The sequence below is a fragment of the Macrobrachium nipponense genome, chromosome 26, assembly GCF_015104395.2.
Source record: "Macrobrachium nipponense isolate FS-2020 chromosome 26, ASM1510439v2, whole genome shotgun sequence".
In the NCBI taxonomy this organism is placed as follows: Eukaryota; Metazoa; Arthropoda; class Malacostraca; order Decapoda; family Palaemonidae; genus Macrobrachium; species Macrobrachium nipponense.
Window position 1 is genome coordinate 31,672,065 of NC_087215.1, and position 22,592 is coordinate 31,694,656.

Below are 22,592 nucleotides of genomic sequence, written 5' to 3' on the forward strand. Positions count from 1 at the left end.
ATATATGTTGTAAATCGATGGAAATTGTATTGTAACATATGCGGATTAAATCATCTGCAGAAGAAAAGTTGTTGGATTATGAATGATTTGTTACCAAAGTTGAAGTAAAATTGAATAAAGATTATAAAATTTTTTACAAAATTATAAATAGGACTAAAATATAATGCCCAAATGATAAAATATATATACTACTACATATTACATTACATCACAGCTATTTTGTCTCCCCTGACTGTTTTAGTCATTTCCAACTTATTTTCTTCTGCTAAAAACATAAAAATAGAATTCATACTCAATAACCAGGGTGTAATGGCATCAATCCTTCCAGTTATAAGAGCAATTGAGTATTTTGTCATATAATGAAAGATTACATATCAAGTTCTGCCCTGGAAGATAAAGGGATAATTTACACTGATGAAACACCCTGGTCACTTGAGAAAAAAGGCCAAATAATCAGCAAACTAACATGAAGCATCCAATTTTCACATTAATACACAATAAGAAACAGTGGACATTGTCCTCAAAGCATCTTTTGCTTTTCAAGATATATTTGCTCAATTCCCAAAATAGCTTCAACTTTTAATTTCACAATCAAACACTGTAACACCCCAAAACTGAACACATATTTGGGATGATTACTTTGTTAGGTAACAAAGGCCTTATATTACAGCCTCCACTTGAACTTTCAGTTAACTCACACCCAATGCAGAAATTCCATGTCATTTCTTGACCAAACTCAAATTGACTTCCCAATTATCATTCAATTTAAGAGATGCAGGCCAAATGTGTTCAAACAGAAATGAAAGTACTGTTAAGTTTAGGTCTGACAAGTTGTGGGGGTAGTTATAAAAAAAAAAATAAAAACAACTAGTGAAATCAGTCTCAAAACAAAACAAACATTTTTGAAAACTGCAGCGGACTTTTCCAAAACCGACTGTGGGGGAAAAAAAATCAGGTACTATTTATGTTCTACTATAATAAGTGGACCCCTTTCTTAAACAAAATCATTGCCTAATGAAGGATTACCTTTGTCACCAAGAAGGATAAAGTGTATATTACAAGCACTAAATGCATAACCTCAAAAGGGGAATTCTAATTATTACATTTGAATTTGGTGCTTCATGTGAATTTGCCAACTGCTGGGCTAGTTACAATGGAAATTAAATATGCAATAAAGACAACTGTAGAAAATCAACATGTGCTTCAGGGATCCTACTAATATACTAGGTAAATCAATAGATGTTTGTACAGACAAAAGGTATGACGAATACTGCGCGGAGACGAGAGAGAGAGAGAGAAGAGAGAGAGAAGAGAGAGAGAGAGAGAGAGAGAGAGAGAGAGAGAGAAGAGAGAGAAGGAGAAGACATTTCCTTTATATCCTTTATAGTTATGATCATACTTTTTCCACAATTTTTTTTTATTTATTTACACATAGTACTAAATTTATTATGTTTACAACGGTTATGTGAATAACATCAACATATAATTTTCTAGTCCACATATCAACACAACCTTGAATAACTAATGACTCAAACATCGTGATGCAAGGAGCCTCTCTATTAGATTACTATAACCATCATTTGCAGTCTCTATGGCAGATCATACCAGCCTATCTCCAAATCCTCTTCCACAGTTCTGATCCTCACATGGGCTGCTAATAAGCGAAAACTTCCATTAACCGAAGCTCAGCCATTTATGGCACTTATGGGGCCAAGTTTTGGTTAATGGCACCTCTGTTAGGTATCTTATGGTGCCATAATTCTGTTATTGGCACCTTATGGTACCAATAACAGAAACTAGGCCCGTAATGGCGCCATGCACCACCATAAAACTGATAATAAAACTTATAACTAGAGACTGTCTGTATTGTTTTTTTTACAGTAAGTTAAGAAACCACCTGCAGTGTTTCTTGCATGTAACACTATCGGTCATAATATTAGCCTTTCTTAGGAGGGTCTGCATCTCCTCACCCCTGCTCTCCCTTCCAAATTATACGCTTTCTATAGTTAAACAATTTATCCATTCCCTCTAAATTTTTCCCAGTTCTACATGCCTATCCTTACTCTGTCTCACTCTAGCTTTTAAACCTTCTTCCTATAACAAAGAAGCAGTGTGTATCCATATTTATATTGTACAGTGGACCACCCCATATCCGTGGGGGATGCGTCCCAGACAACTGCTCCCCCCCCGTGAATACCTAGACTCCATGAACACTTAGAACCTCTATACAAATGCTTATAGTACCTGGTTTTTAAAATAGTTTTATCACAAAAAGTGCATTTAATCATGAAATTGATATGAAAATATATAGTAATCTGTGGATGTATCTCATAGAAAAATAATGCAAATGCACAAATAATGGGTAGATATGGTCCATGGAGAACTCCGCAAGTAGGTGAGTCCGCAAATGTTGAGAACATGAATACAGTGTGTGTGTGTGTTGTGTAATAAAAAGTGCAATAAAATTAGTATTCAACTATCAAAAACTCCTAAATAACAAAACAATTCTGCATGATGTACTGTCGGCCAAAAAAACTCGTGGCAGAGTTTCATAATTTTTCGTTCACCTGCCTGACTTCACGATCATGCCTTATTTATCTATTTTTCTTTTCAAAGATGGATGAAATCATGTGTAATGACATTAAAAACAGTCACTGATATCTTTAGAACATTATGTTATGTTATTGTGTAAAACTATTTTCCATATAGCAAAATTGACGTGAACGAAACGAAGTGATAAAAAACGTCATATCACAACCAATAGATATGCATTACCAAATAGATAGGAGACACCTATCACTAGTAGTATCACATAAAACATAGTCCTTAAATTATCATTTCAATATTAAGTTGAAGGTAGTTGAACTATTCCATTTGTTAAATTTTACAGAAAACATTGGAATCTCACAAAATGCTATCAAATTTAAAAACAAAAAGAAAAAAAAAAACCGATATCTTAACAATGTGAACTAGGCGACCTCACTCTATTGCTTTTGATGTTATGTGACACGGGTATCTAATGTCAATGTGTCATTTATCGGTCTAAGAAACATCCTTCGATGAGCGAGAGAATTATTGCACTGCATTCGGTGCAAGTTTCTGTTGGAGAGATATCAAGGAAAGCTTAATAAACCGGAGAGAATCATACATAGATGAATAAAATTGTTTAAAGGACGGCAAAGTTTAGAAAACATGGGCTAGAGGTGGAATACCTCGAAGCACCACATGAGAGCAAGACAATACAGTAGTGAAAATGTTGCTCAGCAACATTCATTTGTGAACTTTGAATTCTAGTGCCTCGTCACGACAATTGCTGAACCAGGGATCATAACTAGCTTTACGCTTATGACGGTGTCTGATGAATACTTTAGATGGAGAGGAAGATATTTTTAAATCTACACTTGAAGTCTGATAGTTGTCTAATGAATAAGCAAACTTATCTTTGATGGATGAGAGATTCAGTTTAGGCTTACTTTTTTTTCTTTTTTTTTATCGGTGGCCATTGATTACCACGGATAGGGAGGGACACCCGGTTCAATGATGCATGCATTTTTTTTCTTCAAAACCTAAAGAATACATTTTTTTATTGGGAGATACTTTACTAACATCGGCCTAATCCTTCCATCACTCTTATAAGCCACCTCCGCTCCGCTCTTCTTCTACATCTCAGCGACTAGATCCGACTTCTCACTACGAACTCCACCTCGTGAAAGCATCACTAATGATAACGGTTATTTTAAAATTCCCCGCACCGACAACGGACGCCTTAAAATACATGTTGTAAAAACATTTTCTGTTCAAAGAAACTTTATCTTTCATTCACAAAATGTGTGCATACCCTCGTGTTACACCCTGTAGCCGTCAAAGAGCAACCCTTGATTAAAGCAGTAGTTTTTTCTTGAGAGAAAAAAACAAAAAAAACATGAAATAGACTTAAACGAGAACGTCACCATTTCCTATTTCTTATTCTTTCAGCTGCTTATAATATGCTTATGTAAGTAGGTCTAGTAGTTATACATGTGAACTAATTTGAATTAATTTCTATTTAAAAGAAATGAATAGCTACAGAAAGATCATCCTAAGAAAGCTTAAGGAAAGTAAGCCTTTCTTAATGTATTCGTCAGTTTTGACTCCACAGCTTTCCAAGGTGTCCAAATGAAACAGGATGATATGCAAGGAATTCGATAAAAATAAGAAAGAATTATATTCGTTTGTTTATTTTTTTATAATTGCTTTTTGACTTTGAATAGCTAGGTCTGAGTTAATTATGTAAGCAATTATTAAAAGGATAAGAAGAAGGCGAACATGGCTAATAAAACAAGAATAACGGGAATAGTCAAATAAAGCAGATTTATATATATATATATATATATATATATATATATATATATATATATATTTCGATTTAATTTCATTAATATTACGTATCCGAGAGAGTATGCTGCTGAAAATAGACCTAGGCTTATCATGTGGGAAAAATCAGAAGTCCAATTTAGGCCCACTAAACGTGTCATGCAATTATTTTATTGATCAAAGGACAAAAATTATTTAGTTTAACTAAACATCGTTTTCAAAGAATGTTAACGCCTTGATGTATTATTTATCGGCTCTAGGAGGACGAAATGACAACACTTCAGTGCAGTACGATATGTTGAGTCAAGACTCGAGCGGCAGCAAAGCCAACTTCAAAATCTTCGGAATGCTGTTACGAAGCTAGAGTTGAAAATAAAATTAGAAATCGTGGACGGTGGACCCATCGGTATATATTTTCCTTACTTTGCAAAATAATTATCTTTCATACGTTTGAATAAGTCCTACTCAGTTCTAATGTCATTTATTTCAAGTATAGCACCTTTGAAAGGAAATTTTATTTATTGTTAAGTAAATATTCTGGCACCTGCATATGGCAATATTTCCATAACGAACAATGAATTAAGAAACTACGCCAATTCTTTGTTGGCCGTCTGTACCTAATATATTTAAGTATGAAACGACTGAAAAATTACTGAAATACTGCCACCATTTTTTTAAAATGTATGTAACACCAATTTTAAAATTAAATCATTTACACCAGCACTATAAGCAGCCGAGAGAAAATCACACTTAACTGTGGCTAAATCATTTTGCAGTAATCCCCCATAATATGTACAGTAATTTACAGCACTACTGTACCTGTATACCAAACAGCTTCAATTCTCCTTCTGTTTTAAGCATTTTGTAGTTTTCATATTTACATACAACATAACTTGGCTTTCTATCTGACCCAATACCTTTCTTTAACTTAGCCATACTTCTTCACTAGAATGTTAATCTTCCTTGGGCTCTCCATATGAATCCCCCTTCTATTCTGTGCTCTAAGAATTAAGTTGTTTTACCCTATGATAGTCATTTCTTTACCAATACTTCAGGTATATAGTAAAGTAAGCACTTTTAATTAAGTCCCTTAGCTTCTACCCCATCTGCTATTCTTGCAGCTATTCATGTTTCCTACATTTTTGCCCTCGTGAGGGAACTAACACTATGCTTACACCAACTGTAACTGAATAAAAATGACAGGATTTACATCATATGAAAAACTTCCTATAGAAATATTTGAAATTTTGAGATTAGTACACTATAGGCCCATTTTTCCCAATCCAAATAATACTTCCATAACAGACACACTTTGTCAGACTAAATTCATAATTTTGGGGGCATTCTTCCATTCTCAACCATAAATTTTTCATTACACTCCATTATTACTTCCAACTTCTTTAAGAATATTGTACTCCTATAAATAACATCATCCTTTTTTCATTACCCAGCAAACTTTACTATCAAGCCACTATGCCTGTGATTTATGGAGATGACCAAATACCACTTTAATTCTGGAATGAGATATCCAGTGGCTACAAAGGATCTGCCAGCACAGCACTGAAGATTGTACATAATAGTGTTTCTTTAATTTGACCCTTTGGCCCTAGCTGCATTACTTTCTGCCTTCTGCTTCTCATCCCTTCTTTTTGTTGTATTACTACTTGGCTATACAAATTCACTTTTTCTCCTACTTTTTAGTTCTCCTTTACAAATTTATTTAGGTGAGCCTTTTCAGTCTCTAGATGACTCTGTGGTCTTTGCCAACTTACTTTAATGATAAAAAATATCCTAGTCATTTTCCTTAGTGTTTGCATTCTGCAAAACATCCAAACTTTTCTGCGGCGTTGTATTTGACCCTTAAAACTTAAAAATTTCTAAAACCATATGATGATACATATTGCAATCCTCTTTAAACGCAGTCTGCACATCCTATGTTTGTGAGTGAACTGGCGCATTTAGTGGAATCTTTAGTCCACCTTCTAGTTCATATTTTTTTCTGTTATTCAATAATTAATGTCTGGCCATACAGATACTCTGATACCCTGATCTACCAAGGTATGGGACTTGTCGTAGTAACTTCTACTTTCATGAATTTCCAACATTCAGTCTTTGTCTCACTCAACTAATTCAGAATGAGAGCTCACTTCCCAAATGTCTGACCATGGATCTATACTCCAAAGTTGGGAATACCATTTTGCAACTGCGTTGCTAAAATTTAAGTTTAAGAGTGCTTAATATCCCCCAGGGAAGAATACCTTCCTTGGTTTTACAAGTTCTTAAAGAACTATATCCTATACATTTCTAATATCCTGATCCTATCCTAATACCAAAATCTTTATGTTATGAAACAAGCTGCTCTTCTCATTGTCAGCTGCAAACTGATAAAATATGCTGGATGCTTCCAGTCATTGTGAAAGTGATAACCTGGTTGAGTTTCTTAAAAACAGTCTGTTACGTAAGACACTGATTTTAATCTTATCAAATAACTGTACATATAAATATTAAAGTTGGAATGACTTAAAATTATATGCTAAGATGTAAAGAACAAGTGATATTGTGCTATAGTCTTACTTGTACAGTACTGAATATCTGCAAATTTGTTCTTGAACTGAGCACAATGTTAAAAATTTAGTTCATATTATTTCAATCACTGTTTAAGAGAGAGAGAGAGAGAGAGAGAGAGAGAGAGAGAGAGAGAGAGAGAGAGAGAGAGAGAGAGAGAAGAGAGAGAGAGAGAGAGAGAGAGAGAGAGAGAGAGAGAGAGAGAGAGAGAGAGAGAGAATGAATTTACTACTAAGTATTTCAGATATAAATGAGATAGCAGAGATATAATGTCATATATGGTATAAATGCAAAGTGTTCTAAAACTGATAACCCAATGATTAAATTTTTCAAATAAAGAATAAAAAAAAATGGAGTTATTTACTTCATGGTCTGGAGGTAATATTATTGGCTTTAATACGGACACAACATTTTTAATTCCTGAATCATCCTGTCCTTTAAATTTATCTAGATTAAAATGAAAGGAAACGAGAGCTTTGATAATTTTCCTGTGCAAAAAATTATCTCACGCTAGATTTTCAGATTATCCTTCCAAATAGTAATGTTGCTAACAAAAATTTAATGAACCAAAAAGATCAAGATTCTAAAAAAAAGCACCATCAAACTTTTCATTTGAAACAATTGACATTCCTCCATGAACCTTAAGATAGATAAGTTTTGATAGAAATAACTGTCTGAAGGCAGTGAAAGTGTAAAGCAAATACGATGAGTGTTGAAAGAATGAGATGAAAGGCTACAAATGTATCATGAGACATGAGAGACAATATAAAAATAAATCAAGTAGTCTACAAGCACCTTACCTTCATCACAGCCTAACCTTGCTTATAATGCTACTGATAAAGTAAAAAGTGTCCCTGAAACACATTTTCCAATGGAAATTGCACAACTGCTATGAAAAACCTTCATCATAATCAAAATCAATTATTCATTAAATACATTAGATACTGTTGCAAGAAAAACCCCTAAGTAAGATGGATGCGTTGAATGAATTTGTGGATGACTATTCGAAACGTTCAACAAGCTGACAACCCAATTTACTTCTTAACTTTTAAAAATACATTTTACCAGATATAATAAAACATCAATATCAAGATCACTGGCATCACACTTATATTCTCTCAGGTGTAGCCCTGCAGATTTAGCTCTTTAAACGTTCAGTTACAGTGGGGTCAAATTATGGAAACTTAACTTCCATGAGGGAAGTGAACATTGAACAGAAATGTATTGAAAAGTCAAGACACCATTGCAGCAAAGACCTTGATCAACATCTAAACCGAGTCACATATGCACATGTCTGTTTGCAATTGAGGGGGATGTTATGCATTGAAAAATAAATTAGCACTGTATAATTTATAGACAAAGCTAGAAAAAGAAAATGATTTAAGCCTGACTGGCTGAAACAGCAACTCACTCAGGTTCAGTTTCATATTTATCTAACCCAAGAATGAAAATAGGTATAGGACAAAGAGGAGATATAATCTCAGCTGGGTATCCCCAAAAAGGAATGGAAAAGGAGGCAAATCTGTTATCGTGGACTGCACCCCGCCAAGAACAGACACACCCACCCCCCCACACATAACCAGAGACAGCCTGTATATATACATACATTCATACCTGGTAAGTGGAAAAAGAGGGAGTAGCAGCAACCTCAGTAGCATAAGAGGACAGTATTCAATTTACAAATCTTTATCATTGCAGGTGGGTTTATGCCCTTGCTCTAGGCCCATGAAAATTACATTCCAAAAAATCAATACATTTTACACTTTATTTTGAAATAAATGGATCAAGTTTTTACATTTCTCAACTAATATTATTTTCAGTATATATATTTTGGGTTGTACATTGCTCTGTTTCAAAACATTTCATTGCTTTGCCAAATACATATAGTCTACATTTTGTAACAAATTTCATTGCATGGCATGATTTTATTCATTATGCTTTCAAAAATTCCATATATAAATTGCTTAATACTGGAGAATAAGGGTTACTTATAGCCATAGCAAAATTTTACAAAGCAAAAATTCCCATTCAATTTAAAATTACATTCCTTGACATGTATTTTAATCAATTCTATTACATCGAACTTATGTATCCAACTGTCTACTCTCAAAGGTATCACATAGAAATTCTAGCAGATCTCAAATAGATACCCTTGTGAATAATGATACCATATCAAAAGTCACAAGCTTCACCTCACTATTAATTTGAATGTTATTTGATTTATTCTCTTGAAGATGTCTTAGAAATACTCAAGACAAAACCATTCAAGATTTATACTCTTTTCATTTTCCCCATGGTACATCTGCATATATACATGTGTCTTCCTGGTGATTGCAAACAATGTATTATGAAACAGCTGACTAGAGAGTACAAGTATGTGTATCCACAGGAATACAGAGGATATCTAATTGTTTTGCAGATGATTAATGATCTTTACAAACATTAAACAGCACAATATGAATTCATTTGAAGGCATAATATTTTCGTATGTCTGTACATACAATACTTACCCTCTATCAGGCATATTAAAATTATAGTATTTGAACATTCTTGCATGAATTACTCCTGATATGTATCAGGTAGCACCAAGTAGTGGTGGCAGTCAGTTTGCTATTTGTATCCACATCAAGTGCCACACAAACAGTGCTTGGAGACAGTTGGGTAATTCTACACTCACTTTTTAATGGCTAAGGCTAACTAAATATGATAAAAAAAATTGCCCCATGATGAATAATTGATTTTCATGAAATACAACCAAGGAGAGGAAATGACACTGTTTGGCTACAGGTATTCTCCTGCTTACGATGGAGTTGGGTTCCGAAACACCCATCGTATGTCGAAAAAATCACACCTCGAATATAGCCTAGCCTACATTAGAGTAATTGGTACCATCTTTACATATAGGGTAGCGTACCCTACACTACACAGTATATACTTATACATATAGTACGGCATAGTAATTATCAATTTCAGCTAATTCTCTAGGTTCAATGCATATTGGCTCATGATAATTCAGTACTAAGAGAAATTGAATAACATTAACAAGTTAGCCTAGCATATACGATGGTCGATACCACAGTAAATAAGACTTAGATTCGGAACGATGTCGGCATAATTGAGCGATACCTATCAGGCTACTGACGCCTACATATAATTATGGAATAAAAACATAACGAATATGCATCTTTTCCGTGAACCTTTTAAAAATTATACATTACTCTACCCTATTATATTGTATGTATTCTCATATTACATATTGTATCATAAAATACTAACAGAGCGGTCAATGTTTTGGTTTGGAAATCGGCTGATGGCAAATACGAGTTTATTTCATCATATTTAACTCAATTTGGAAGAAATTGCTTTGCTTCTAGTTAGCATAAAAGAATATCTAGATACTTTACTTATATGAGGCGAGGTCATCTTTTCATTATAAGAAGTGATAATTTCAAGTCGAAATATGAATTTAATGCGTCTCGGGAACTAAATTATTTTTTTCTTGAAAGGAAAATTATGTGATTCCGTTCACTATTTTCACTTGATTTCTTCGTAATACGAGCTTTACCATTACGTTATTTATCTTTTATTGGCGTGAAAACAGCAGTAGTAAACTGTATTCTTTCACGACCTGAAGTTTTGATGAAATGATTCTCTCTCAAGTTTTGATTGAAATGATTCTCTCTCAACGTCATCTTCGGTTGTGTTTGATCAGATAAATTTACGGGAGTTTTATCTTTGTTACAGATGCACAATAACAGTCATTAGCAGCTCGAAAAGTGTTCTCAGCTTCAGCTACAACTTTGTTTAAATTTAACAGTATGTTTCCTTGCTGATATTTGATCTACTATAGCAAACAAAGTTATTACCTAAAAATAACATCATTTATAACATAACTGCGGTAATTGTTTACTATTGTACGATGGTTGAAATACAAACCAAATGGATGTTGTTATCCAATTCAGTTGTACTTTGTACTAAGCAAAACGTTGTTTCTCATTCAGTTGTTCATGGTTGTACGCATTTACCAAACGAGTATAACATTAAAGCAAAACTTTCATAGTAATTCTCTTTTGCTGTTTTTTTTAACTTATTTAACTAGAAGATGGGATAAAGTTAGGCTATTATAATTTGATCTGTCTCTCTTACTGTCTGGTTGTACGCTGCTGGGCTGCACCCATTCCGAGTGAAATTTTACAATATTTTCAAAATATTGTCGTATTAATTGCTAACCCCATCGTAAAATTGGATTATCATAAGATGAATTATCATAACTCGAACACTACCTGTATTCAGAAATGAGCTAGGCTTGATAAGGAGAAAAATGAAAACCTAAAAGGTAAATTAATCTGCAATAAGCATGTTAATGACTGGAAAGTGGTCAAAGATCATTTAAAATATGAGTCAGAAACTGAAAGATAAGTGGGGGGGCTTACACTAGGGCAGAGATGATCATACTTCTCTAAAGATTGGATGAAGTGAAATGACAATTTGTCCAAAATTGCATTTTTCCTAACTATACAAACCTGAGGTCATTTTACAATAGGAAGGTACTAGCGGCAGCTGGATAGGTCGTAAGCTTTCGAACAAGGGGTTCGGTAGTTAACTGCTTGTCCGACAGGCGCGCGCGCGCGACTGGGAGGTAAACAAATCACTTTTGCTTTTGGCCCAAGCAAAAACTGCAGAGTGAGGGGTGGCATGAGGTGGACTATGTGTAAAAGGACCTCAGGTTTGTATAGTTAGGAAAAATGCAATTTTGGACAAATTGTCATTTGTTCCGACACGGCATACAAACCATCGGTCCTTTTACAATAGGAAGACTCATTCTTGGTGGGAGGAATCTGAGTCTTTTGTGAACAGACTGGTGTTCGCCCAACCTTGGATGCCTCCCTGGTCGTAAGAGCGAGGGAGGATCCAAGCCTCTGTCCGATTGATCGGGGTGTGCACCGCAGATCAATGGTCAGACCTCTGGACCAAGTACTAAGAGAGAGGCAAGCGTATCTCTTCGTACCAGCAAACAAGAACAAGTTCCTATTTGCAAGAGGCAACATAAAGTTATGGTTTGTCTCTTGTTGGCATCCACTTCCCCCCCTTGTAGGAGGAAGTGGTGGATATTCGCTCCCATCCCTAGTGAAAGGGATAGGATGGGGCTCTGTCGAGTAGCTCACCGGCATCTCGTCCTTATCCAGCAAGGTGATGACCGTATCCCTCTACCCACAGGTAGAGGGGGAGAAAAAGATAGGAAGAGAAGCCAGTCACTCTCATTCACTTATCTATTCTTACAGTCACACCAGGACTCGATGCTGTTCAGCCTGCTAGGGTCTGGGTTAGCTACACAACGTGTTGAGCAGCCACCACGGGTCCCAAGGAAAACGATCCAAGGACCTGTGGGCAATATCCAAAAGGTAGAAGGAGGTGCCAGTGGTCTGGTTGTACCAGACCCCTGCCTTCAGTACCTGCGCCACGGAGAAGTTCTTGTGTAACTCGAGGGAGTGTACTTCTAGGTCATCTTGGTGCTGACGAAGAGTCTTCAACACTCAGCCTGGGATGTCGAGTTTCTTCAGAAAGCGCGGTCAAGCGCTTTCACAGGACAAAGCAGCATCTCCTTCGCATCGAAGGCGGTGAAAGTCCATTAGGGAGGGGATTGTGAAGGACTCTAACCGATCGGTCAGGAACCAAGGGTTCTGAGTCTTCGCTACGAAGTCGGTACGAAATCGAGCGTCACGAATCCCCATCCCCTGGATGCTTGACTTCGCAGGAAAAGTCATGCAATTACCTCAGAGGAAAAGAAGGGAATAGTCGCATGACCTATCCCTTCTTCTCGACTTCGGTGATGTCCTGTACCCATACTGGTCTATTCGTCTGCAGCGAAGTGTCTCACATTCTCCTATCCCATGCAGTGAAGTTCTTCTCGGTAGTGGATAGGACACCGACACTCAATGGTGGGTGTCGATGGTATGGGTACTGTGACGAGCCGTTAGGACGAAGAAAAGACTGTTATGGAACAACCGAACTAAGTCCACAGCGAAGTTCGTAACAGACTTGGGCGCTCTGACAGCTGCCGACTGACTGCGTTCGGTAGGAGGCAAGTTGTCCAAGCACCCGAGCAAGTCACGTGACCTTCGCCTTAAAAGGGTTATGCCAAGAGAATAAACAAATAATTAGTTCGTCACCGATGCCAGAAGGCGAGGTGATGATTCTCTTAAGGCATGTGCCCAACAGGCGAAAGTCAATTGCCTTCTAGTGACCGAGGTCCCTGATGGCAAGATATCTCATAGTATAGTTGATTCTCAGCTAAGGAGAAACAACACTATGTGTCGTTGAAGACGAAGGTGTACAGAAAAAGCAACCTACGTCTTCACGGCTGAACCGAGAGAAGGATTCTCAAGATTCTGAACCTGTGCTACAAAGACTGAGAACGCTAACCGCTATTCATTGCTGTCCGGTGAGGATCGTAGTTGCAATAAAAGCGGAGCGCTTTTCAGTAATGAAGACAGGGAAATACTGCCTGAAGAACTGCTTCTCATGGGCTGAACATTTTGGAAGTAGAGCTGTCAGGTCGGAGAGTAGGCGATGTCTTCTGACATATCTGTTTAATTCGGGCGAGCAATGAATAATTGCACACCTACGAATACGAGATATTTTGAAGACAAACTCAGATGTCTGCAAAAATCATTCGCATTATCGCTGTGCGATGCAGCGGAAGACTAGTACAGACTTCTGTTACCGTGCGGTAAACAGAAAGATGAGAGTGTCCAAGAGATATCTCTGTTGAAAATTCTCGCAATGTCGAAGGCGATGAAATCGAGCGTCACAGCCGTAGATGGTCCTTCATTATTGCGAGAATCCCCGTTAATCAGGAGACCTAAGTCCATGATTGTTGGGCAGAGATACGGGTCGGTAGTCAATCAAACCAGGGGAGAGAGAGACGTAATGACCGTGCAACTCCGAGACCTAGCTGATACTGAGCTGCTATCAGGCAGTTCAATACGCAGTAGCTTCGGTGACTCGTCATCCTGAGTTGCAGGTAATCCATTATTCCACGAAGGAATGCGTTCGGCTAGAACCATCGAGCATAAAGAATGCGCTTGAGCAATTATATTTAAACGAAACGGATTCGGTAAATACAAAAGCTGATTTGGTGTTGTCGTGACAATACCAAGTATCTAAAATCGAAACTGATAACTGCTGGGAGGTTGCAGGCAACCCCGAATTGCAGTTCAATTAAGATACAATTCGTCTCGGTCACAAACCGTAGAGTTAACTACGGTATGTGCCTACCCCCCGGACAATTCAACTGTTTAAAAGAATCATGTCGCGAGGGTAATATACGTAGTATATTTGTAGGTTCTGTACCACGACCTCCATCCTAAATTCTTTTCCTCTCGAGGAATGAGAATAAGGATTGGAGATCGACCGCCTTCGTTCTCTAGTCAAGAGAGTGAAGGAGAAGTCTTTCCCAAAGGAAAGCTTCAATGGTGAACAGAATACCGAAGACGATAGTTCAAGCCAAACTGGAAGTTCCCGTCCGTTCTTCTCTATTCCTAGGGTAATCGGCCTACGTGAGATACTCTTCTTTCAGCAGCAGTCGTATTCCAAAGCTAGAAATTACAGGAATTCGAGCAGTAAGCGAGGTTCCCGATTATCGTGTAACAATTATCGGGGATTCTCGCTCACTTTGGACCGTGGTCTCGCCTAAGTGTTTGGAGATCGTAAAAAACTCGAACACTCTGAGTGCGCTAGAAATTCCGTAGAATTCTAAGCACTCTGCGAAACCCCCCACCGAATTCGTCAAACGATATCGGCTGGTGGTCCTCTCGATTCCCGTAGAAATCGATAAAGGGGCAGGATCCCTCCTCAACGACCGGGGCTTACGTCAGGTAGGACCCGAAGGTCCCCCCGGTAGCGCAGCCCCTAACGTGGGATCTTACAGAGAAATCTCTGTAGGATCCCTCCCCTTTCCCTCGTAGCCGTAAGGAGAGAGGGAATGGGGGAGGAATTGGATACTGGCTCGCCTTCCCAGCGGAACTAGCAGTTGGAGAAGGAAAAGGAGCAGCCATCGCCTTACGGCGATGGCCTCTCAGAGCCTGGGAAAACGTATCGTCAGGAGAAAACGTTTTCCCGAGGAGGGTTACGAACTCATACTGTAGGTAAGGGTCTGCCGCCACTGTGAACGTCGTCTGGGTGGGGCTGATCGACACCTGACAGGAGAGAGCCGATACCGTCCTCCGACTCATTCCAGTCCTCGTCGAGGTCGAAACCTCTCAGGAGGACCGAAGGGGTATTCAAATACGGTGTCCGAAGACACGTAGAAAACGCCTCTGTCGCAGTAGAGGAGGTGAAGTAGCTTGTTCGACCAGCCAGAACTGAGAGAGCCTTCTTGTCCGGAGACGTGGCTCTGCTGGTGGGAGCGGCGATCCTTCCCCGAGGTCGTTGTGCTGACGAATCAGCGCCATAACCTCGGCAAAGTTCCTCTGGATCTCGGAAGTCACAGCATCTTGCAGAGTGGGACCGTTAAGCCCTTCGAACAAGAGCATATTCCGAGAACCTTCCTCCTAAGAAGGGGGAACAGCGACAGCCCTCTCGGTCTTCTCCATCCACTTGCGCATACGTCCTGGCCGGTCCAAGATAACCGTGGCCTGGCACGTAGGGCGTCGTCAGGTTTGGGATCATGAGGGGCGCACCCCTCACGATCACTCCTCAATACCTAGCTCCTCCCGGTGTAACCCGAGGAGGTTGAAGGTACGGGAGAGGCAGACCTGACGCTCCCCTTCCCTCGCTCTGGCAGAACCAGCAGGCTTGGAGGGCTGCAGGCGATCGTCAACCCGTGGTGGCGATCGAGCTGCAGGCCTGGTCGAACCGTCTCGCTGTGGAGAACGGCTGGACTGAGCACAGCGGCCCCGATCTCGAGTGTCATAAGAGCTGGTGCTGGTTGCCGTACCCGATCGCTCTCTGTGAGAGCGACGGTCAGGCGACCTGCAGGCTCCACTGTCACAGTGAGACCGGTGCTTGTCCTCACGGCACGTCACGTCGCTGGTTACAGCCGTGGCTGGCACCGGCGAACGGGAGGAGGACTTTTCCCAGCCTCAGCCCGTGGCCGTCATGGACCGTCACATCCCCGGGTAGCCAGCTGGTCGCCGCGAGAGCGAGAGCTGGTCTGGTGAGAGTCGCGTGACGCGGCTTGTCACCAGTCTTTTCCGCCCCGTGCCGTGAACCTGACGCTGAGCGAGCTCAGAGGTCTGGATCCTGGCTGCACGGTCGCTGGTAGGCGACCGTACACTCGGTACCTCCCGGACGAACGAGAGGCGAGAGGGGGACCCTGATGCAGTGGCAGAACCACTGACACCAGGCGAGGAAGGAATACCGGTGTTAGCCGGTACCCCTCTGGTCCCCACGAGTCTTCTTCCTTGCGGAAGAAGAGACGGGCCCCGCTCCCGAAGGAGCAGGAGGACCAGCGGAAGGCCCAACCCTCCGTCCCACCGAGGTGGAGACAGGTCCCGAGAAGCTCCCGAGGGAGCTTCTTAGGAGGGAGGAGGCAACCTTCTTCTTCCGGCTCGTGAAGCCTTAGAAGTCAGGGAAGGGGAAAGAGGCGGCAGCCGACGACGATGAAGAAGATGAAGACGACGACGACGACACCTTCCTCTCTTCTTCGTCAGCTTCCTCAGGACAGACGTAAGATCTGCCATCCCATGGGCGGAGCCGGGGCTGCTGTAGCCGAAGCCACAGGGCCCGGACGCACCTGTACAGACAGACCATAGTCTGGGGTAGTACCACCACGAACAGGGACGACGTCAGCAGGTATGGGCCTCTCAGGAACAGCAGGCACAACCAGCACAGCATCGGTAGGGACAGCAGCGCAGCAACGGCAGGGCCAGCCAGCGCAGCAACGGCAGGGACAGCCAGCGCAGCAATGCATGGGGACAGTCAGCCCAGAATCGGCAGGTACGGCAGGCAGCACCGGAAACACAGGGAAGTTGGAGCAGCAGCCAGCAACATCCTGGTACCGGCGGCAGGTCCAGGGGCGAGCTCTAGGGCAGCGGAAGTGTGGTCGCGGCAACCACGAGCGGCGGCGGCACGCCCCCCTCTCGGTACGGCGAACGGCACTTCACAGCGGCTGTAGGCAAGACTGTTACCACGTGAGGCGAGTACACCAGGTGAGGAGGGACGTCGTCACCTGGAGCGTGGTCACCACTCCATGGGTGACCGCAGTAGGCCCAGACATATAGAACCGCAGCCCCTGGACACTAGCCACGCCCTGCAAATCGAAGGACGCCCATACCTCATCAAGGTCCACCCTCGTGGCAGTAGCACCTGCGGAAATAACAGTAGTAGTGATTAGTGGGGGGGAAGTCCCCTCGCGCGGGGGGGTGAGCCCCACACCGAACGAGTGGAAGACCCCGAATACAATTGTACATCGGGCACCGAGCGCCCTCCCCGCGCTCGACGGATCGGGCGAGGAGAAGAACCCAGATAACCTCCCACCCCCCCGAAGGGGAAGGGCCATCTGTGGGAGTGAGCGGGGGGGGGGGGGGGGGGGGGGGGGGGGTGGGGGGGGGGTTCTCGTTTCCACCCCCGCACAGCACCCATGTACCCAACAATAATAATAAGAGCCCGAGAGCAATCGTGCCCTCGGCCCGAATGCAAGGGCATAAGGATCAATTCCCTGACTGAGCGGAACTTGAACCAAATAAATATTGATGCAATCAATAATAAAAGGAATAAAATGAAAAAGAATCTTGCATTACGATTCACTTCACAATGAATAAGGGCTCGGATCAGAGCGCATTCGCGCCCTCGGTACCGATCGCAAGGGTAAAAGGATCCATTCCCGATTATGAACGGAAACCTTGATCCATAATGAATTGATGCAATCAAATATTATATAAAAATGAAAAGAAAAAATACTGGCGCTTGCGATTTCACTTCATACAAAACAAAAAGGGAAGGATCAATTCCCGGGAAATAGCGGAAACATTGATCCAAGTAAATAATGCAATCTCAATAAAATATGAAAATGAAAAAGAACTGCACTTGCGATTTCACTTCATTCAAATAAAAAGGGGAAAGGATCAATTTCCGGGTAAGATCGGAAACTGATCCAAAATGAGTATTGCTACAATCAAAATAAATATATGAAAATGAAAAAGAATACTGTACTTGCGATTCCACTTCCATACAGAATAAGTTTTCGTGCCGAGCGCATTCGCTCGGCAACGAGCATACAGGTCAAAAAAAAATATAAATGAAAAGGGCACTTACTTACGATTTTCATCTACACATTTCCAACCAAAATATAAGCTCGGAGCGAGCGCTCCCGCCCTCGGCACCGAGCATACACAATACGAGGATCATTTGCAAGGGAAAATGAATTCCCGCACTTACGCCCTTCAGACCCGGCACTGGCGGGTAATCGGAGGGCGTGGAGAAACCAAGATCCTTTAATTCGCAATTGAATTCAATGGAAATAAATATGAAATGATTGTACTTACAATTCAGTTTCACTAGATAAATAGAAAAGAAAAAACACAACCATGCGAAAGCACGACGATGAAGCGGGCAGAGAGCGACGATACACGTCTACACGCCAGCAGGCCGAAAGCAAAAGTGGTTTGTTTACCTCCCAGTCGCGCACGCGCGCGCCTGTCGGACAAGAGAGTTAACTACCGAACCCCTTGTTCGAAAGCTTACGACCTATCCAGCTGCCGCTAGTACCTTCCTATTGTAAAAGGACCGAAGGTTTGTATGCCGTGTCGGAACAAAGAGAAGGTTCTTGATAAGACAGGAGAGGTTTCAACCCTGACACACCTAATTCCCTGTATACTGATGTGGCCAAGATGAGGAAGAAAAGTTCTAAGACAAATCTGTTGACTGCTTTGTTGGTAGATGAGCTTAGTTTTAATAAAAAAAAAAAAAATAAAGACTTTGGGAAATATTTAAGTTGCTGACAAGATTTGCAGATAAGACCAGTAATGAGGAGAACATATCTATCAAACATATGAGGAACCTTTCTCTCATGATTATGATATGTAATACACTAAGTGAAAAATCAAAGGAAGATATCATAAGCAACCTGATTTCAAAAAATGAATACTTGCTGCTGGGAATGCTAGGAATTATATAATGAAATGTGATCCAGTTGTTATAAACTTATTTCAAGAATCATAATATGAAGCTATAGTGGTGGTCATATTTAGTAGGAGATATCACATTACCACATAGAACAGAAATGCCTAAACATCCATTACATAGCAAATGTGTGGCAAAACACAGAACAAGGAATTGTAACTCTATGGTTTAAAAAAGGCATACATTGCACGAATTTCATAAGCCTGACATGAATCATGCAATGAATGAGACACTGTAAAACATTAGAGATGATTGAGAGGATATTAAACAGAACTGAGCATAGATACTGATCTGAGTGACTGCAAATAAAAAGTGATTTTACAAATATTAAATGGAAACAGAAAACCTCAAATTAAATGAAGAGAGGACTAGATGTCTGAGCCTCGGCATCCAAGTTACTGCTATGGTCTTCAATTCAGTAAAAGATTCTGGAGTGATACTTACAAGCCTTTGAAAAATCTTCCCCATGAGTTTCAGAAGTTATTAAAAATATAACTATTAGTGATTGCTCCACCAGTGAAAACAAGATTAGTGATGGTTACAGAATAAACTAAGATGAACTACCTTGTCAGGTGTTACTCTGTAGAACATTAATTTTTTAAGGGGTTGGGGAGTTCAGAGTAAAAATTCATAGCCCCTTATCTATCAATTATTGACCAGACTTTCAACAATCATATATCTTAATATATAAATATAGTATAAGGACTTTTCAAAGGCAAGAACTGCCATAGAATTACATGAAATCCACAACAAATGTTAATGTGCCTACAGCTTACTATAGGCTATGAAAAACATTGAAAAAAATATTTTAAAGTAATTTATACAGTAATGTAATCTTTGAAAATGGAACACATCCACAACTGAACCACAAATAACCCCATTTAATAGTGATGGGAATTCCTTCCAATAACAGAATTCCATCTATGGACTGTGCAATTTCCACTGGCAAGGAAAACTCGGATCATAACACTCACCATCGGCTGCTGTTGTTGCTGCTGTGGTCCCCCGGAGCCCTGAGAACCCCCTTGGGAGTCATCCACTTGGAATGCATCGAGGGGGAATCGGGAGAGGTCGCTACCACTGCCTCCTCCTCCTCCACCTCCCCCTGCCTGATTCCCTCCCCAGCCAACAAGGGAATCCTTGAAAAGATCAGAATGCCATCAGCATCTGTTACCTACTTGAATAACGAAGTAGTATAGTAAAATCAAATACAGTATACTGGAGGTTTCCAGTGTAATATATCGTGATTTAAAAACCAGCATAGCTTACCCCCTGCATGCCAGAGGTCCCTGGCATGGCTTGTGCGACTAGTTCTTCCATTGTTTGTGGCTGAGACGTTAGGATTTGGTGATCAAATCCCTGCCCTCCCTCACTAACCCCCTCACCTGTAAATCAAAATCAATATTATTTGCAAGAGGATAGTTTCCTTGCAGGTCAGGATTTCATTTAAAAATCAAACTGAGAGTGTAAGTTACAAATCCAGAGCATTTTATTTGCAAAAGTTATTTCTTAGTGTAAGGTTGAACTGGTCATTGAAATTTAGTATTAATGAAGTTAACTAGTGGTAGCAGGGAGAGTCATGGAAATTTGGGAGAGGACAACAATGGCTGACAAGAGAGCAATGGAGGGAAGAAATGTCAAGATCAGAATTTTATCTTTCCCTCAGGAGGGAAGGATAAAATCCCATGCAGCAGTTACATGACACAAATACAGCCAACAGGTAAAATCAAAGGTATCTATAAGAACAGAGCAGAGGGAACCTTTGATAACACAGCAGAGGAAGGTTGACTACAGTACCTGGTGTCTTTACCACCCCAGTTACACAATAACATCAGTTCTTACCTTGCATGCCAGAGGTGAGGGGGTCATATGCGAGGCTGCTATCAGAATTCAATAAATTGTCATTACTCTCGTCCTCTTCTTTTGGCTCGTCTAAAATTTCCGTTTTAACTACTGGTTCATCGGATACTATCTGTTATGGAGAAGAATAAAGGAAAGGGGATACTTCAGTCAAAAGCTAAAGGAAAGAACAACAAAAGCTGATTAGTAATGTAGTACATAATTAGATATTTTTGAATTTCATTTCTTCAAGTTTAAATGACCTCCAACTTAATTTAGCCATATTCAAAGGATATGAAACAAACAAACTATCCCAGGTTAGTTGTAGGAAGTGTCAATGTAATCTGTTACTTTAACAACCTATCCAACAATTACAGAACAAGCAGCCTCCTGGTTATCAGCTGACTCGGTTAATGGTGATCTGGTTTTATAGGACTTGTCTAGCTAAAAAAAATTGGCGATTTATGGCACCATAATGGGCAAGTTTCAGTTATTGGCACCATAAGGTGCCGATAATACAGTTATGGTGCCATAACATACCTACGGAGGCACCATTAATGCCATAAATTGCAGTTTCAGTAATGACAGTTTTTGCTTATCAAGCAACACGGCCGAGAACGGTAATTTCCGCCCCCCCCCCCCCACCCCCCCCCCCCCCCCCCCCCCATAACTGGGGACTGCCTGTATGCTGTATATATACAGGAAAGCCAGATCCAAACTTATGAAAGTTTAGGAAAATAGTGGACTTCAGATGAGGACCTACAAAAACTTTTAAACCACATATCACACAAATGTAAAGTATGGGACCACCATAGTATTATCTCAGAGATCAACCATAGTAAAAGTCTAACAACAAATATTACTGGTTTCATATCTATATAACTATTTATAAAATTCTACACATTCTTAGTACATGATGAAAAATGACAATTTGTCCAAAATTGCATTTTTCCTAACTATACAAACCTGAGGTCCTTTTACAATAGAAGGTACTAGCGGCAGCTGGATAGGTCGTAAGCTTTCGAACAAGGGGTTCGGTAGTTAACTGCTTGTCCGACAGGCGCGCGCGCCGCGACTGGTAGGTAAACAAATCACTTTTGCTTTTGGCCCAAGCAAAAACTGCAGAGTGAGGGGTGGCATGAGGTGGGGCTATGTGTAAAAGGACCTCAGGTTTGTATAGTTAGGAAAAATGCAATTTTGGACAAATTGTCATTTGTTCCGACACGGCATACAAACCTTCGGTCCTTTTACAATAGGAAGACTCACTTCTTGGTGGGTGGAATCTGAGTCTTTTGTGAACAGACTGGTGTTCGCCCAACCTTGGAAGCCTCCCTGGTCGTAAGAGCGAGGGAGGGATCCAAGCCTCTGTCCGATTGATCGGGGTGTGCACCGCAGGATCAATGGTCAGACCTCTGGACCAAGTACTAAGAGAGAGGCAAGCGTATCTCTTCGTACCAGCAAACAAGAACAAGTTCCTATTTGCAAGAGGCAACAACGTTATGGTTTGTCTCTTGTTGGCATCCACTTCCCCCCCCTTGGTGGAGGGGAAGTGGTGGATATTCGCTCCCATCCCTAGTGAAAGGGTAGATGGATTGTGGGGCTCTGTCGAGTAGCTCACCGCATCTCGTCCTTATCCAGCAAGGTGATGACCGTATCCCTCTACCCACAGGTAGAGGGGTAGAAAAAGATAGGAAGAGAAGCCAGTCACTCTC

General features: G+C 40.7%; 1 protein-coding gene across 2 annotated transcripts in view; it reads right to left on the reverse strand.

Moving 5' to 3' along the window:
- Positions 1 to 22,592, reverse strand: part of LOC135200151 (broad-complex core protein isoforms 1/2/3/4/5-like) — a 162,014-nt gene that overhangs the window by 105,209 nt on the left and 34,213 nt on the right. For both annotated transcript variants that reach the window (XM_064228501.1, XM_064228500.1), the window contains exons 4-6: positions 20,884 to 21,013; positions 20,311 to 20,426; positions 20,016 to 20,180 (exon numbers count right to left, since the gene is read on the reverse strand). In XM_064228501.1, the coding sequence (XP_064084571.1) occupies positions 20,016 to 20,180; positions 20,311 to 20,426; positions 20,884 to 21,013 (411 nt within the window). The remainder of the gene's footprint in view (positions 1 to 20,015; positions 20,181 to 20,310; positions 20,427 to 20,883; positions 21,014 to 22,592) is intronic.